This window comes from Rhipicephalus microplus, chromosome 3 (assembly GCF_043290135.1).
Source record: "Rhipicephalus microplus isolate Deutch F79 chromosome 3, USDA_Rmic, whole genome shotgun sequence".
Classification (NCBI taxonomy): domain Eukaryota; kingdom Metazoa; phylum Arthropoda; class Arachnida; order Ixodida; family Ixodidae; genus Rhipicephalus; species Rhipicephalus microplus.
In genome coordinates this window covers 256,357,903-256,377,380 of record NC_134702.1, presented here as the reverse complement: position 1 = coordinate 256,377,380, position 19,478 = coordinate 256,357,903, and the positions used below count along the sequence as shown (strand labels likewise).

The following is a 19,478-nucleotide window of genomic DNA, read 5'->3' as shown; positions in this document are numbered from 1 at the left end:
TTAACATTTGCAGGGATGCTGCTGGCTTAGACTGCTTTGGAACGCCTTTAGAGCAGACAAAAATGGATTTTGAAGCAGCAAAACTGGCTTTTGGAGCAGATATTGCTAGAGTCAATTTTAATACCCCTATTACAAAATCTGTAAACAGGGATTGTGTCGAGCAGACGTTCTGAAAAGCTGTCTCGTGTTCCTCAAAGCTGTTCTGTTCTAGGCTTGAAAAAGACATGTTCGCTTGTCAAAACCTCAACCTGACACAAGCTCTGTTTACAGATTTTTGCATCCACCCCTTTCCGGCATTTTTGAATACTGTGTTCATGACACGTGAATCTTGAAATCGCAATGTGCTGCATGCTATTCAAGCATAATGGACTAAGAAAAAAAAATATGTCGACAAATGACCTGCCCATATTTAGTACACAAAGCCGATCTTATAATTTAGAACCATAGTACTTCATTATGACGTGACTGAATATCAGTTGACTGCAGATTTTTCAGAAACCAGATTTTTCAGACATGCTTGAAAATTCAGACAATTTCACCACAGCATCTCAAGCCCTATTGACGTCTACGGATAAGGATATCTGAAATTTTTTACGCTGAAGCTCTTCGGCGTCCAACTTTTAGGGCCTTTAACCGACATTCCAGGTATGAAACAGCATCACTTGGTCCCTACCTTTGCTATGTCTATCACGTCTTAGGCTCAAAAGAACACTTTCAAAAACCATTCAGCATCACAGTAATGTCCGAAAGTTGGCTGTGCCGCAGTGCAAAAGTGCTATGGGGTGAAGGAAATAAAAATATTCGAGAGGGCCGGTATCATCGCAGAGTCAGGTGATGTCTAAAGCACACAAAATGCTCAGAGGCGTGGTGGCGGATATGCAGCAAACATGCCAGTAAGACTTAATCGCTTTATTATAAGCATCTTCAGCTAACTGCTTGGTACTGCATGTGGCGCAGTTGTCGGCATACTGCACGCTTTTAATCCCTCACGCATGCTGCCTGTGCGAATCGGCTAAGGTCGCTGCACAGAGGCGATGCCTTCACAAACGAAAGCAGCTCACCATAGTCGTGCCCATGTGGGATCAGGAACAGAGTGGGCATCAAGAACACTTTTTTATGACAAACATATGCGTACGAAAGCGTCCCGGTAGGAACCGCGTGAGTTCTGGAGGCTATGTGCTACACCCAACTAGGAATGATCGGTCCTGAGTGACAACAAGTGCTACGTGTCGCTCGCTGGAGATTTTCGTACAGTGATGCATTTTCTAAGTGCACGCACGCATCGTGGAAGTGCGGGCAAGTATTTCTCTATTCTGCCACATCCTTCATGCTCTGCGTCATCATTTCCACATGCTCCATGCGACAAATCCGCGACTTATTTCTCACTTTGCTAATATCAGCGGTGCTCATCACATGATGAATATTTGCAAATGAAGGTTTGCAGACCCTGAATGTAATTACGACAGCCTGAGTATGTACCAAAACCTGTTAAGTGCATGCTACGAGACACTGGAGTTATTTCAGATTTCAGACGGGGCTGTACTGATTAGATTACTTGAGTGGAATAAAGCGTCATGAATTTTTTTCGACGATTTCACGGTTCCTAGAAAGTCCGAAAAATCGAGTATTCACTGCATCCCGATCATCCATGGTCCCAGGAGTGACATTTGGCTTAGTTCGGCTTGGCTTGGCTTGAGTTGCGTCGTAGGAAGGTGCACCGCGATGTCATTTGCAACAACAAAAAACCTACCGCAACGACTCAAGCAACACGCCAACGACGTGCGAAGCTCTACAAAGAGTGCAGCGCAGTCGCCGAGCATGCTGAGGCGTTGGATCACCGGATAAATTTCGAAGCGACGGCCATCCTTGAAAGCGAGCCGAACTGAAGGAGAAGGTTACTACTCGAGTCGTGGCACATACAGAGGACAACCCATAACATCAACCGCTCTCTCGGAACCTTTCCCCCTGTGTATACACATGGACTGCGCTCCACGGAAAAAGCAAGAGAGAGGGGGGGGGTCATTATCCGCCCCGCGAGTGCTTTGAAGACGCCGCTACTACGTAGTCCCGCAGCCACCCCTGAGGAAAGAACCAAGTCGGTTTCGAAACGTCGGGTTTCTTCAAAACTTTTGGTTGAAGTCTAAATCATCTCCCAAGTGTTGTATATACAGACATCAGGAATACACCATCAGAGAAACGATCAAAGCATTTCACATCAAGAAGGGAAGAAGTAATTGCGTCAGCCAGACCTCACTTTATCTCCTAGAAAGGTAGACTTTTTTTTAGGTGGCACTTTAGTAGATGGACTTTTTAGGTGGCACAAAACTTCTCTTGATATTTATAGTGTCGTTGGTGTTTTCCTTACTCTTTAGAGTTCATATATGTTTCCTGTCTCAAGATGAATATTTACCAACTCGCTCAAGTAGCCGTGCACCTTACTCTGTTGTATACTCTTCCTTGCTGCTCCAACAAGCATCTTTTACCACTTGGAAAGCCTGCTCCTCGAACCTACAGTGTAACAGCAAGAGATGAAGAAATTGAAAAAGTTCCAATGCAAAACTTTGAATCTTCTCTTTGGTTCTGGCTGTGACTTGAGGACGCGCATTATCATGAGGGAGGACAATTCCAAAGGACAGTTTTTCGCGCCATTGATTTTTAATCGCACATCTCAATTTTGCGAGTGTTTTGTAGAGTACGTCAGCCGTAACTGTGCTCCAATATTGTACAAAATGAAGCAAAGTACTAGTATCTTTTTCATTTCTGTCCTGTTCCAACATTAGTGAGAAGAATGTTCAGTTTTAGTAAAGTGGAGTGGCACACTGCATTCTTTCAACAGTAGTATATGATATCCAAGTCTCGTTGCCTGTAACAATGTGCGAAACACAATATCTCTTTCTTGTCTGTAGGATCCAAAAATGCTCGCCCACTTGACATTCCTTGCCGTTTGAGTTGGTTTGTAGGCATTCTTGTTAGCCACCTTGCATACATTTTGACCAACCCAAGATTTTTAGTTACAATCATGTGAATTGTGCTTTGACCAATAAAATGAAATTCATCTGACAGAGTGTCAATTGTTGATCTAATCGCAATACTCAGTCCACTTTCTCAGCAAGTTTTGTTAGATGTTAGGCCTGCCACTTTGCTGCTTGCCGTGCAAATTTGTATGGCCATTTGTGAGGTCTGGACACTGTACTCTGACCTTTTCTTTAGTTATCATTTTAGGTTCATAAATTAGGCTCAACTGGTCATAAACTTTGGAAGCTGATGGTTCATTTGCATGCTAAAATCAAATTATGGCCCGATCTTTACAACAGGTGCGAGGAACAAGGCAGGAGCAAGTAGACAACAACAAAGCCAGAACAATAGCTTCACTACTTTTGCGAGCAGTTAACGAATAATACTGCACAAAAGAATGTTAATTCTGATGTGTAAATATTTAAATATTAGCTTATGGTCGGTACTTTTTGAACAACTATTCAGCAGGCATAAAGGTAAGCTTGCGCTTTATACTTATTATGCTTACTCATGCGCATAGGATAAGGCTGCACATCTGCCTTATTGACCACTGAGTGCTTCATGATAACTGGAGACGGGCGTGCAAACACGGACACAAAAAACAAATCAGGACTACACTATGCTGAAAGCTTAACTTGACTTTGTTCTTCTGTGCTTAAGTTTTAGTACTCTGAGGCTTGTTCTCCTACTTGTCTGCCAATTAGCTGAACTACGCTGTTCTATGCTTCAGTGCACGAGCTGGTTTGGTTCCATGCAGGTTCGTGCAAGTGGAGTGCTGGAACGACTGACGGACACTGAGCGGCGCCAGCAGGAGGCACTGTTTGAGGTTCTCACCTCAGAAGCATCGTACCAGCGCAGCCTACACCTCCTTTCTGATCACTTTGCGCAAGGTTTGCAGGGCACAATCGAGCCACGCGAGTGGGATGCCCTGTTTGGCAGCCTGGCACCCCTGCGCGAGGCGAGTAAGCAGCTGTTAGCGCGCCTTAATCAAGCCTGGGACGGCCCGCTATTGTGTGAGCGGGAGGTGTGCAACGCACTGCAGGAACATGCCTCACAGTATGGGGCCTCCTACGTGCGCTACTGCTCCCACCAGGGCCACCAGGAGCGACTACTGCGCGAGCTTACTGCTTCGCGGCCAGACGTGGCCGCACAATTGCGCGACCTGGAGGTGGCTCCAAACTGCCAGGGTCTGCGTCTCCACTCATTTTTGCTGCTGCCCATGCAGCGCGTCACCCGGCTGCCTCTGCTGGCTGACGCTCTGCTGAAGCATGTGCCTGACAGCACGCCTGCTCGAGATGCCATTGGGGCCCTCAACCAGGTGAGAGCAACCTTGCTTTGGCATCCTTATAAGCAGTCACTACGTAGAATAATGTTCATATTTTTGAAATATGAACACCAACCAGCTAGCCCAAATTGCCATCTTGCTGAAGGACGGGACACGTAGTCACTGTATTCAACCTTGCATAGAAATGGCAACATCTGTTCAGCATTAAGGTGCTAGCACTTTGGCAGCCAGGTCATGTCTCTAACTAGTAACAGCGAAAGATGCACACGAAATCTCCTTTGACAGTTTCTAAGTGCACACAGTTGTAGTCAAGGTTCCAGCCATCCCTAAAATGTTTTTCTTGGGAGACATGATGCCTATTGCTTCCATCATTTGTCAGCATCTGGCTCAGCTGCCTTTGAAGCAGCATCATGTGACCACTGAAACGCGAGTTTGGGATTAAATTTTTTGAAAGTAAGTTTGGCTGATGCACATCATTTTCCATCTTTGCTCAACATCTGGTCTTACAGAGGGCGTTCGTTCTGCTGCTGTGAAATTCAATGAAGCCTTCATAGAATGTTTTTTTTTCCTGCATTTGTTTTTCCCGGTGTGTGCAAAGCATTGATATGGTCCAAAATCACATTCTGCAAGCATTGGTGTGTAGCTCGCTTTGAGTGCCAGTGCTTGCAGGTTCAAACCCGAGCGCTCAAAAGATAGTTTATTTTGCTGTGTTTGTATATTTTTTATATAGAAGTACAATGTGGGTGTGGACAGTGTGGGCAAGTCTGACTGAGAAATGCAAGACTGCAGGTACAGCCAGTTTTAGCAGCAGCAACATTAAGCACAAGCCTCTTGTAGCACTGGCTGTGAACTTGGGCACACATTCTTTTTATGATGTATGCACACCCTTTCTGATGACGAAACCATGCTCCAAGTTTAAGGTGTAGTGCTTTTTAGCGCAGAACGGCACCACGATAAAGAAGAAAGAACCCAGCATTACTCTCAACTGACATTATTTATTGTGTGACTACAACCAGATACCTACACCAGATGGACATGTGTAGTGTAGATCGTGCGCACAACCACCACAATTTGGTCACCTGAGTGCACTCATGATAGTTCAAAATTCATTGCTAAACAAGGTTATGAAAGGAACACGAATGCACTGCGAACCCAATGACTGTATGTAAAATGCTTCCAATAATTCTCGGGTAGTGGTGTCATAGCTATTTTTTAAGGTAGTGTTCAGCCTGAATAAAGCTTGTCAATTGCACTGTTAGCAATATTGAGCTAAATAGGAGCCTGTACCAGTCAGCAAGGCTCGCTCATGTTTTTTAAGGCATTGTCATGCCAAGGGGTTCAGGTTTAAGTTTGAGGTGGTCTACGTGCACAGTTTTTCAGCCTCAGTGATGCAGGACTGCCGTGGGTGTGAGAAGTACGATGAAGTTATTCACAGGAGAACTTTTATGGTGGAGTCTATGGTACGTGGTGGCAAGCTTTAAGGAGGCACGTAACTAGAAGTGTGAGGCACCCACAACCAAATGAAAGAGTTCGGCAAAAGCTAGTGGTGTGGTAAAGCACTTGTCTATTCAATTACAAGAGAGCGAGCTAGTTGTCAGAATTCTGCATATTGAGCCATTGTGGGAAATGGCTCATTTAGGCCTTCTGGTGAATTTGATAGCGTGGAGAACAGTGTCAATTGGAAAGTATGGTTCTCGGCCATACAGAAAAATAAAAGTAGAAAAGCTTTTCGTAACTTGGGGGGCTCTATTGTAAGATTACAGTGCAGTAGAATCGCATTAATTTGGCCCCCACACATGTACAAACTTGCCACACATGTGCAAACTTACGGTCCCCGAGATAGGCTCCAGCAGCAACGGTGTGCTGTTGATGATGATCGCGGAGACCAAGGAAAACTAGATCTCTTTTTTTTTTTCGAAAACTTATGAAAGGGGACGCAAGGTAACATACTCTTGGAAAGGACATTCAGGATTCCTCACTATATAGTACTTGATAGTGCAAGGTTGCGGCAAAATGCTTGAAGTCCTTAACCAACAGAAAAAGGGCGCGTCGTGAATTTTTCTTCGGTAGCCAATGCTGGCATCAAAAAACCTCTTCTCGTTGTCGCAGACGCCTTGAAGTGTTAAGGACAGGTAATGGTGCCAATTTCTTTAAACAGGTCACGCTTTCCCAGCTGGGTACCTGATAGGCATGTAGCTGCCGTCAACGTAACCAATTGTATCCGGAAATCTCGACAGCTGCAAGTAGGAGAAAAAATGGGCACATACATAGTTGAATAAGGATGGCACTGTAGGTAATTGAAGGTCTGAATAACATGTAGAAAAGTTTGAAACAAATAGGAAACTTGAAGTTTACAACATCAAGTGGGTACCGTATTTTCTTGCATATACCCCACCCTCACATATAACCCGCACCCCTAACTTTGAACTTTCTGAACAAAAAAAAAATAATAATCCTCGCGTATAACTCGCATGCTTAGCTTAAAAGAAAACGGTTTTGGGAAGTCTCAAGTGCACAGTACATTACAATCTCATTTACAAAAAAACTTTATTTCGAAGCGATCACCGCAAAGTTGGCGGCTTCGATTTCCGTTCTTTCAATCATCGCTCAACTCGCCGCTGTCGCTGCTGCCATCTGAAGCTTCGTCACTGCTCTCGAAAACGAATTTGTCTTTGGTGCCATTCAAGCAATTGCTGATGGCGCACTTTTTGAAGCTCTTGCGCACCATGTCAGCCGGAATCGCCCCCCACACATCCACGGTCCTCTGGCACAGCAGCGCAATGTCCGGCCTTCGCACGCGCCCAGACGTTGTCAGGGCGTAACAGACGTCAGCCATCCATTTGGCATACAGCCACATCACGTGCGCCTTGAATGACTTATTGAGGCACAAGTCCAGTGGCTGTAGCATGGAAGTCATGCCAACGGGTATGATCTCGACATCGGTGCGGTTGTCAGGGAGGCGCGCTTTCACTGCGTCAGTGCAGTGGCCTCGAAACGAGTCCAACACCAGCATCGACCGCCGTGCCAACATGGCGTCCGGCCTCTTCTCCCAGATCGTGTGAAGCCAGTCACAGACAAGGTCACCATTCATCCACGCGTTATCTTCGGTTCGCACATCAATCTCTGGTGGCAGTAGAGTGCTAGGTAGCATTTTGCGCTTGAAGATTGCGTACGGGCGCAGTTTGGTACCATCCGCCAAAGCGCACATCATTACTGTGCAGTGTAGTTTGGTGTTTCCGCCTGTCAGTACCCTTACAGATTTCGAGCCCTTTTTCTGCAGAGTGGTGTCCATGGGCATCTCGAAGTACACAGGCGTTTGATCAGCATTTTCCACTTGGGAGAGCATGTGGTTCTGCTTCTTCTGCAGCCCGATGGCGTAACGTCGATAGCTCAACAGCTTAATCCTCATCGGCGTTGGGAAGCCGCTGGCACATAGTTGTTCCCCGCCGCATCGAAAATTCGTGCCTGGCCATGAATCGCTGGAGGCATCTACGGCTCGCATGAAACTCGCATGAGATGTTCATCTCTTGGCCAACCTGGATGGATGGATTAATATGGCTGTACCCTTTAGATCGGGTGGCGGCTAACGGCCCCTAGCCGTAATACTTAGTGAACAAAAACTATATCTTTTTTTAAATAGAGCCGCTAAAGACTGGTACTTTGCAGTGAAAGATTTAATTTTCACTCGTGCCTTGATTTTAGCCACCAATCAGATAACCTCCTTCTTGGTAATTCTACCCGCTTAAAGTCTATTTTGCCCTCCCTGTCCCTAAGCCCTATTGCTTTGAAAAGCTCTGCGCCATCATCCTGAACTATAGGGTGAACCCCTTTTCAGAACATTATCAGCTGTTCGGCAGTTCCCGTCACCTCTCCACACACACTGCATACTGTGTCTACCCCTTTTTATTTGGCCCGATAAGTCTTGGTTTGCAATACTCCCATCCTGGCCTCAAACAGTTAAGAACTACTCCGGGTATTATCATAGATTCTTTCCTTGGCGATTTCCTGCTTAAAAGTTCGATAGATCTCTAGTGTCGACTTCTTAATCATGCCTATTCTCCACATGCGGGTCCCCGTTTTTTTTTTCACCTTCTTCTTAACCGATAGTTCTTGGTTTAGCCCCCTGCTGTTTTCCAACCATTTACCCGTCAATTTTCTGGTTCGCTTCCTCCATTTTGTATTGACATTCCTCATGTACACATTGAGTGCGAGGACATACTGTGGTGCCACCATGCCCAGGCATCTTTGTGACGTGCGTATTTGGATAGCTCCGTCGCCCTCTTGTGTGCAGCCGCTTTCGCGTTTTTTTTATTGTTATTCTTGTATTTCACTCTACAAAATCAGTAAAACACTGCTACAGCTTTTCCCTGACTGTATGAAGTGCTAAATAACTGCCTCGGAAAAGTATTACGTTTCTCACAATGCCTGACTGCTGGCGTCGTCTGCTATAACCACCTAAATGAAAAAAAAAAAACCACGGCGGCTGAGCACGCTGCCTCTATAAAAGGTGACTCATTCTGTGTTGCATTGAAGCATCAAATGGGTATTAACGGTAATGAAACTTGTCTTTGCTGCAAGAAGTGCGTGCAACCACGCTACTTCAGTCATTGTAGCTTTGCATCTCAAGACGGGCCGCAATTGACATGACAAGCATATGCGCAAATTTCATTTATGTTTAGCACACATAACCAAGCGAAGCACAGCGCAAGCAGATTGCTCACTTTGTGGGAAGCAACACAGCATTTTTACAGTAGCATGCAGCCGCATCCTTTTTGTTATGATTTCGGGCGAACGTGAGAATCGCACACATCTGTGCCTCAGTCAGATTTGTAACTTTTCTCTGTTGCACGCTCCTAATATCTATTGCACAAAATTTTTACAGCGGGGAGGGCACGGGCTAAGTGTGCCATTCCCTGGTTATGCCACTGGCAGATGGGAACCCGCATGGCCGGGTACATACATGGGGACAAATGCCTGGGGAGGATGATGGTGGTGGCGCAGACTGCGGTAAAAGTTACCGTGGCGAGAAAAATTAGCTTTATCAAAGATTGAAGTGGCACATGTATGGTGTAGGAAAGAAGGTTTGGTCGAACGCGCTGACAGAACTTGCAGAAGCAACTGGCTATGAAATACATCGGATTAGGGTAAAAATAACGAAAACAAGGGAAAGAAACTGGACTTCTGGGCTATATTTTGACTCTGACAGTTCAGAGTCTAATTTTAAAATATACATAAACTGTTTGCACATTCATTTTTCTTTGTGAATAAGTCTCCTGGCCAGAAACTGAAACGTCCTGCTTTTATGTGAACATTCATGGTCTGTGCTCATTTTAGCACCATGGGCTCGAAATAACGACAACAAAGAAAAATAGAGGTGACAGTGGCACTGCCAGCGGTCACGACAGTGGCATCACATACATAACGCATTGTGGCACGCCGCCTGTAACGTTTACTGCACCTTTCTGCATTGTTTAGTCTGCATAAGTTTGCACAGATGAAGGCAAAGCAATACAACGCTGTTCAAGCTGTTCAAAAATGAAAACACCGCAATGTCACCGTTAAAACCAATGCACCCAACTGCCAGCTTTCCTTGGCCAGAGTGAGGCGAGATCACTTGATCCAACCATGGACGTCGCAGCAATTGCAGCGCTCGCGCCTCCAGTGATAGGCCTCTCGCCCAATAGCTGAAAACCTTCCTAGTCTAACGCTTCTCCCCCATTTCTCTCAATCGCTTCTCAAATTTTATCCTGCTACTAGCTTTCCTGTCCTCTAATGATGTCCATCCTATATCACCTTGTATTTGGTGTATTCCCGTGAACTCTTAAAGCAGGCCTACCTATTCCTTGTTGCCTAATTTCCGATCTTGCTTGAAGCTCTGATCTCGTGCACAAGACCGCATTGCCGAACGCCAGACAAGGAACCGTGACCACTTTCCGAATTCCTCTCACAACATCACACCTATTGTAATTCCACAATGCCCTATTTTTCATCACTGCTGCATTCCTGTTACCTTTAGTCGCTACATATATTTTGTGTTCCCTTAGGTACTCGGTCTCATTGCTTATGCATATGCCCAGGTATTTGTATTTATCCATTATCTCTAGTGTGACTTCCTGTGTCCTAAGTTCACTACCTTCATTGTAATTAAAATCATGACTGCTGATTTTTTCTTACTGAAATTTTACTGATTTTTTCTTACCGCAGCGCTTCCATTTGTGCCATCTTTGTTGACACAGCATGGCCATGACTCCTCCACTCCTCAATAAATTGACAAGCTGCGTATCGAGAAGAGGGTATATACCAGTCTTCAGGCCGCGAAATGCTTGCTTCTCCTTGCGTGCACTTTCGAAAGAGGCCCTTTTTTTTTTTTTTCCGCCAGTCGCGAATGCAGGACTCGTTGACGTCGTGCCTCCTCGCAGCAGCTCTTTTGCCAATTTCTTCCGCAGCAGCTATAATCTTGAGTTGTTACTTTCGCGGTGAAAGATTGTTGTCAAGACCCACGCATGGTGCCTCACCAGACAAGGCTGACCAACGATGGAAACTGGCCACACCTGACTCGAAGAAAGACTCTGTCAAATGGCTGTTGTGACGCTGTTGACCAAATCAAACAAAGCACGCAAAAAGTGAATAAATACGCTATGGAGGGGATCTATCTATGGCCTGTGTTGGCTTTTATTGGCTTTGCACCAGATGATGCTGATGGGGATGTGGACTGCACGGGAAGCCTTGCATTGCCGTGAAACTGACCTCTGCTTCCGGAATATTTGCAGATAACTTGCACTCCCTCTTTTCAGGCCATGCTTTTTTTTTCAATTTTTGGTGCAGGTTATATGCGAAAAAATACGATGTACATGATCAAAATCATTAGCTGGCTTTTTTTTAGTTGCAAAACATCTGGAAAAACAAATTCCAATAACTTATTTCAAAGGTTATGAGAGCGGCGGCCGCGAGCGAGCTGATGGTAAGAAGAAGAGGACAAGGACGATCGCGGGTGCATCAGGGCAGCGTTTGGCGAGACTGCTTTCCTGCGCTTGCGCAGTTCGATGGCGCTCCTGGTGAGGCCGTACCCGTAGAGAGGGTGTCCATACGACAGACAGCTGTCCCATCCCTTGGGCAGGGAGAGCTTCCATTGTTCAATGTGTACTGGACGGGGAACAATGCACGGTGGGGCCGACTTGAAGACCTTCAGGTTGGTAATGAAGGCAAGCACCACTGGCGGAAGGAGAATAGTCGTGGCAGTCACGAGCGGTGGAGCTGCGACGACCGGACCGGTGAGGACTAAGGCGGCAGCGAGCTTAGACTTGGCACTGCCAACAATGGCTTTGACTCCGGTTTGGGCAGCGATAGAGGTGACCTTAGCCTTGGCCCCAAAGCCCCAAAGCCGAAAGCTTGAGAGCAGCAGAGTTCGTTAGAGTAGTCTGGAAAAAAGAGACGGAAAAGAGTGATTGAGTCACTGAGGACTAACAAGTGTGCATGCCACCACTCGTGGCGCGCGTCATTCGCTGGCAGCAGGCAGTTGCGGGGCACGGCCTTCAATCAGTAAACATGGTTTCTGTCGGTCGCCGCCTCTTCTCTGAAGGGTTCTTGGGCTAGCCTCAGCCGTAAACCCCTAAATTTGGCACCCAACGGGAAGATCCCTGCCCCTGTGCTACGGGGATCGAGCTTAACGATAAAGACACTGCTCCAAGATGTGCTCCTCAACATTCGTCTGGCAGTTTCAACTGGCTCCTGACTTCGGCCCCTTCGAAGGTGCTATGGGCTACAAGCAGCTCTGGCAACTAGAGCGGGCGTGCCTAGACATATCCCGCTAGCTTGCAACCAGTTTCGGCTGCACCTGCTGGTTTAGAAACTCCATGGCCTTTATTACTCCGGGGAGATGACGCCCGACAAGATGCGGCGCGTGCCGATACATTGTTTCTTTTATCGACATCGAGCTACCCATGCAGACCGTGGAAGACATGGTGAGCTCGTCAAGCCGGGCGACCCCTCGCGGCAACAAGCGATGCATCATCCATCAACGAGGGTCCTTCTACCCGGAACACGGTCAGAACGTCCCAGGACGACCAAGCCGGCTCACAGTAAGGACCACAGGGCAGACGACAATCACCTCAACAGTGCAGCCGAGGGAGAAGACTTCATGCTTGCCGAGACTAATAAATACGTTGAAGGGAGTGCAGGTGCTGCACATGAAGCGGTGGGCCCGTCTGTCGCGGTGGGCCCGTCCGTCGTGGTGGCACCACAGGATGATGACAAAAGCAGGAATGACGTGTGCGCTGACACGAGCCTTGAGAATGTGGACGCTGTGCAGTCCGCGGCAACGGTAGAGGAGCTCTCTGGGAATGAACCCGATGACCTTCAAGGCAGCAAGAAGGACACCAGTGAGTGCTGGACCAGCAAGCGGGACGTCGCTGTGGTCGGCGTGGCGGCAGACGACGTGTGTGGGCCGCACAACAATACGACGTTGTGGATTCGGAAGAAGCAGCCAGTGACTCAATCGGGGAGGCTCAGAAGGTGAAGAAAAAGACTAAAAAGGAAGAAACACAGTTATCACAAAGGGCTGCGCACTCGCTGCGCACATCACTGCACAGGACCGCTGGGGGCACCATGACGCAAAATGATGTTCTCGGCGAAGAACATTGCTATTTTGGCAGCACTGCGCTTGGGCAATGCCCTTGTCTTGGCGTAGTCAGTAGCTATCGGGTCATCATGCACTGAATTCAGACTTCTGGATGTAACGCCGAAGGTACTATGATGAGCTAGTTGGCCCGATATGGCGAGAAGTTTTTCTTGACGAGAATGCCATTCTGCAAGAAAAACTACGCCAGTCATGGCTTGAATGCCTTTAGAACAATGGCAACTTTTCCCTCGATGTATTCTTGAGGGAAAAGCTTGCATAAAAACATAAAAACAAGTGAAAGTTACATAAAAACATAAACACAAGTAAAAGTTTACATAAAAACATATAGCTTTTTCTTCAGTACGCTTGAAAATTTTTAAAAAAGTTCAAGGATGAGACAAGCATGTAGCTGAGTACCAGATAAGATGAAAACTAAATTTTGCCACAAGCGCTTGTCCTCTCTTCCTTTCTGTTTATTCTTGCGCTTGAACTGACAATTCTACAAGACCCTTGATTTCAGGGTGCTCTCCGTCGTTCGCCGAAGTCATCAACGCTTAAGGTTTCCCAGGAATGGAACAGCTGCGCCATTTGCACCATTAATCACCAAGCTTGCTTACCTATGCCATTCTGTGCTGAACCACCTATGCTGAGCCAAACTAGCCTATCAGCGCCTTACTGTGTCGCAGCACGAGAATTCAGCCACGAAGTTCAAAAGGAAACGGAGCTGAAACATTGTTTCTTTAGTTTCATAGAAATAGTTCCAGTTTTAGTTGCATAAAAGCTGTGACCGTCCCAGGAGCAGCCGAAAACTTTGATCATAATGGAATGTTCACGATCGCTATGTGCAGGCGGTCATGGCAGGCATCAATGTGAATAGCTCGTGAACCCTTCTCTGTGCTGCACTCTCAACGCGGAGAGACTGCGAGAAGAGCATCTCCCTGGCATGGCTATATTCTCTTACACCAGCGTGTTGTAGGCTTACGTGATATTGTATATAAAAGAGTTTGCTGCCAGCCTTATGATTTGTTTCGATCGCATTCATTGCCTCGCCATTCCGGTGAAGCTGTTTTTTTTATAACACGGCCAAGTAGGGAACATTAATCAAGGATGGCAGTAACGATACTCAAAAGAAGGTTGGCAGTGTCCGGTTCCCGGAACAGCCTAGCAAATGCTGCTCATCAAATGTATGCTCGTATTCTCGTTCATTTGGCTGCTGTGCTTCGCGCTTATTGACTCTGCGGTTGGCGCTCGCGCGTTCTGGTAAAGAAAAAGAAAAAAAACATAAGTGGCTATGCATAATTAAAAAAAGTCACAGATGCACCACAAGGTTGAAGCAATGAATGAGATAGCAGCAAATTGTAATGTCATATGAAGTGAGGCTGGCAGCTAACTTTTTGGATGTGATCTCGCGTAACTGTACACGCTGGTATACGAGAATATGACCACTTTAAGAAGAGAAAATTTTTTCCCACAGCCTCTTTGCGATGGGAGTGCAGCACGTATGCGAGTCCCGTACTGGTGGCTGCCAAGCTACCGTGCCCACCAGCGATCACAACCACACCCTTAAAAGCAAATGCAGTTCTAAGATAGGCGAAGTTCTTCCTCTCTTCTTCGACTACAGGCCTCCCAGGCGGGGGTATCACATGTAATCGCACGCACTTTCTGAGCAGCGGAGATGGGTCAGATCGCTTGATCTCTGCTTCAACCGCGTTCGGTGCCCAACTCACATGCTTTTACCCACGGATAAAACATGCTATGCGCTAGAATATGTTATCAATTTCAAATATATACGGGACATGATGGCAACGGCAAAAACCCACCCGGATTGTCCATATTATATACCTTTATATAATGAAGCTAATGCACAATCAAGCTGTGTGTTTGAAAATGCAGCATTGAACAAATGTTGGCTTCCCAAATGCTTTGAACAGGGCTAAATCTTCCATGGATGTTCTTGCTGCTTTAAACTTGCTCAAAAAGGCCTTCCTGGGTGCTCAAAGCCTGCTCCAAAACGTCTCTAAAACCATAGGGACACTAATGTATGCGGTACTGAAATTTGCTTTTGGCACAAGAAGTAGTAGATAGAGTGCAACGCTTTTTCAAAAGGCAGTCTAGCAGTGAAAAATTTTGTTTGAAATAGCCACTGCACAGTTGTTAATGTTCGAACTTTTGATAGTGAAACGTTCAAAAATTTGCAACCTTACAGGGGGCACTTGTGCAATGTATATGATCCAGTAGTTTAAGTTGAAAGATCTAAATTCTTTAACGATTTGTATTCTTTTGTGTTAACAGCTGAACCCCTCATAAGAGACATGCACAAAGGAGCAATTCTGTTTGTCTTTTATATGAGGTGCCTCTTATAAGCAGGGTACTGCATTATGCATTTTCTTATAAACCCCTACTTTTATGCAGCACACTGGTGTCTCCTATACCTCCAGTGTCTGTTACATTAGAGTCTCTTATAAAGGGGTTCAACTGTATATATAGCAGTCTATAATTAGTGTTCTGCAATGTTGAACTCATCTCTTGAAGGAAGAGACATCTTTTGTGAGTGAGAAAAAGAAAATGATGTAGAATTTGAGTGGCAGCACCCATTTATGCAGTGATTCGTTCACTCATTCATTTTGAAAGTTTACATAAAAACATATAGCTTTTCTTCAGTACACTTGAAAATTCTCAAAAAAAGTTCAAGGATGAGACAAGCATGTAGCTGAGCACCAGATAAGATGGAAACTAAATTTTGCCACAGGTTGTAGCTGAGTGCAATGAAGGTGCCCGCAAGATGGCCCGCATGGAAGAGATGCTCCACATTTCGCGCACCCTGGAGTTCCGGGATTGTCGTGCGGTGCCCCTCATTTCATCAAGCCGCTGGCTGGTCAAGCGGGGCCCGCTGGTACGGGTGTCCCTGGACAGCCGGAGGCGTACCTGGGGACGCCTGGTGCAGTGTGCGCGCACTTCGCTGCACTTGTTTCTCTTCACCGACCTGCTGCTGGTGACCAAGCGCAAGGGAGAGGACTACTACGCCGTTCTCGACCATTGCCCGCGCAACATGGTGCAGGCGTGCGCAGAGGCCACGCTGCCGTCACGCCTGCCCGACTGCTGCCGCCACTTGTTCCAACTAACCTTGCTACAGAACAGTGCCGGACGTACGGTCGAGATGCTGCTAGCCGCTGAATCTGAGTGAGCCATGTTTCTGGCTGCACTGTACTGACACTCAAGTGCTTTTTGTAGGTGACATTTTGCCCTGCCGCGGTGGTCTAGTGGCTCAGGTACTCTGCTGCTGACCCGCAGGTCGCAAGATTGAATCTCTGCTGCGGCTGCTGCATTTGCGATGGAGGCGGATATGTAGGCCCGTGTGCTCAGATTTGGGTGCACGTTAAAGAACCCCAGGTGGTCTTAATTTTCCAAACCCTCCACTACGGCGTCTCTCATAATCATATGGTGGTTTTTTTGGGATGTTGAACCCCACATATTAATCAATCATTAGGTGACATCTTGGAACATGAGTGCCAGATTAAACTCCTCACGAGTGATTCCCAACCACCCAAAACACATGTTGAGAGTACTAGTGTCTACAAGTGGTGCCCTCTGATAACTTGCAAATAGAATGTGTAAAATTTGTTCAGTAAGTTCCCAACATGAAGCTCACGATTAAATTTATCCAGCTTTTTGTTGCACCAGCTTCTCTAACTAAGAAGAGCCACGAAAAAGATACCTGTGAAAAAACTAGACTTGAGAGGCACAAAAACATGTGCAAGTGTGATATAAAAACAGTAGAGTGTAGTTCTACAGTCAGCTTTCTTCCTTTAAACTGAACTTGACGTGAGTTATGCTATTTGTTTGCAGGAGTGACAAGACACGGTGGATGGACGTGCTGACGCCCATCATTTCGAATGACCCCGATGAACGAATCTACGAAGAGTGGGGTTAGTCAGTGTGCACAACACTCTTTCATCTCCTCATCCATCTAGTGTGTCCTTTAAATACAAAGTTGTGACATTGACAAAGGGAGAAAATGACATGTCCAAAATGCAATTCTTTATTTTGGATAAACTTGTTGTAGCCAGGAAACAGAAAGTCAAACTATACAAGCGATTCCCGCTCTGCACCGATTGCGATGAACAGAGCATCGCCCATTGATAATCTGCCAAACACTGAAGCACATCGGCATTTAGCATATTTACCCGCACAATCCTCGTACTTTTTTTGGTGTAAAACTGATACAAAGTTGGGGGGTGCGAGAATTACGCGGGGAAAACTTTCTACGAACACGTACAGAGCAAAAAAAACGAAGTGGCCGCAAATCGGGATTCTCACTCCAGCAACTAACAGCAAGCTTTGAGAAGTGCTAATTAAAACTTACCTCAACAATAAAAGCACTGGTTCAACACAAGGCAAGATTAATTTGAGACACAAAAAGTGCAAGCAAATAGTCAAGAATTAAAATGCCATACGCAAAGCTTGTGGGTGTTGCGGGCGTAGCGATAGTGTTCGTCGCGCAACAGGAGCCCTCAAAAGGTAAGCGTAGGACGTCAGTATTGGGCAGATGGCTATTTAACAGAATCGTCCGCAGTTTTCTTCTGAAGAAATAAATTTTACGGTCAATCCCAGTTTTAGGCACACGGCAGGCCCGATGCGTCTTGGTGGCTTTCAATTGCCGTTACCAATAGTGAACACAAAACTCGTAGAGTCCGAAAAGCCTATCAGTGGCCCTTTTGCCGTTGTTTATTGCATGATCTATCACTTTCAACTTGAAAGCAGCCGTGTAGCTTCAATATCGCCCCATAACGTGACAAGATTACCGACACAACATACAAAACATGCGGCAACGCCCACTTGTCACTTTGGCTTGGCTTGGATTGGATTGAATCGCCATGCAGTAATAGCACGCTTGATGCTTAAGAGATAGCACCAAATGATGTGCACTATCATCATCAGTGGCTGGAACGAGCAGCCGACATTACTGGGGCAGTTTTGAGGGGGTGTGATAATTACTCGAGGAAAAAAAAAATTATATTTTTGTTGGGCAATGTGGGGGGTGCGAGAATTATGCGAGTGCGAGGATTATGCAAGTAAATATGGTATACAAGTGCCATCAAAGATTCCAGTGTTATCGCTAGAGGCTGCATAAGTTCCATAACAAACTCTAATGTTCGTTTTGTACGCGTAAGCACATCGGAAGGGTCTGAGATTATCTTGGTTCACAGTTATTTAGGCAGGGTTTGGGTAAGGCAGCAGTTACATTTGGAATGAACCAGTAACATGGAAAAAAAGAGCACCTGGGGCATTACCTTCTTCTGAAAAAGCTTCGACCTATTGCTTGTGGCAGAACATGGAAGGGAAAAAAAAAGTGCGTGCACAAATATAAGACAATAATAAAGCAAAAAGCACATTCCTCATGTGGGCTAACGAGTATAAGAGGCTTAAGGTGCATGACATGGACGACTTATAGTATTGCGAGGCACTGCTGAGAGTTCATAATGCTGTCGAAGATGAGGCCATCAAGATGTCGGAGCCCCTTTGTATGGCCTGAAATATCGCTGCAGGTGTTTTAACAGAACAGCATTGATGAGCTCGCTTTGCAGAAATTCCAGCATTGGCTTTGGAATTAGTAGTTGTGATCGGAAAATACATCATCTTGTTTGTTACTGAGAAAGCGAGACAGAAATAAATAATTGAAATTTTCGGGACCGAGTGAAGATTCAACTTAAGCTGTCTGCATGGCAATCAGATGTTCCACAACAGAGCGAATGTTGAAACTGCTTTCGAAAAAAACACTATAAGAATGTCATGTAGTGGAAGGAGTTGCCTCAATGCATCATATATAGCTTGGCAAAAGCATAGAATTGTGCCAGGTGTGAAAACAAACGAATTGAGCAATAAGTTAGTGTTTTAAAGGCCCATCCATCACAAAGCACTCAGATGTATATTAAAACATCAACAACAGCAGAACCATCAAGAAAGTGAACGGTTACATAAGTTCGCGTGTTGCGAATAGTGGGCTCTTGGCTAATAAGCAAAGTGGGCCCTCGGCTGATACGCAAAAGGAATAAAAATGGCGTAGTGCACAGTTGTTGGTTTTCTTTTGTAACGGCCATTGATAACTGAAGCAGTTCAGGAGGTCCTATGGCAATATCATGATTGAAGGCGACGCTCAAGCACGCTCTAATTTTTTCACCTATGGACATCTAGACCAAAACGCACTCGCCAGGCTAATACCCCACGAAAGGTTGAAAATTGTCATGGTGGCTGTCATTCGTTTGCATGGCTCTTGATGCGCAGACGGGCAAGTTGTCTGGCTTCTTCGAAGAGCTGTAGGTAAGCGGTGGCGTTGAGGTTTTCTGCATTGGTGACTTCAGGTAACATGGCACCGAATGTTGTTGCCAGGGTCTCTCCAAAGACCAACTTGCATGTTGGGAACTGCGCCATTTTCTGCATGGCTGTTTTGTATGTGAAGGTCACATAAGGAAGGACAGCATCTGACATCTTGTGTTCTGTGTCGACATACATAATCAGGATGTCGGTGATGGTCTTATTTAGATGCCTGTTGTGGCCATCGAT

General features: G+C 46.0%; 1 protein-coding gene across 6 annotated transcripts in view; it reads left to right on the top strand.

The window, feature by feature from the left end:
• Positions 1-19,478, top strand: part of Exn (Ephexin) — a 191,481-nt gene that overhangs the window by 162,105 nt on the left and 9,898 nt on the right. For 5 of the 6 annotated variants that reach the window (XM_075890921.1, XM_075890920.1, XM_037419966.2 and 2 more), the window contains 3 exons: positions 3,773-4,333; positions 15,667-16,097; positions 16,764-16,843. In XM_075890921.1, coding sequence (XP_075747036.1) covers positions 3,773-4,333; positions 15,667-16,097; positions 16,764-16,843 — 1,072 coding nt within the window. Of the gene's footprint in view, positions 1-3,772; positions 4,334-15,666; positions 16,145-16,763; positions 16,844-19,478 lie in introns of those variants that run through there. The other variant, XM_075890922.1, reaches the window with a different exon arrangement.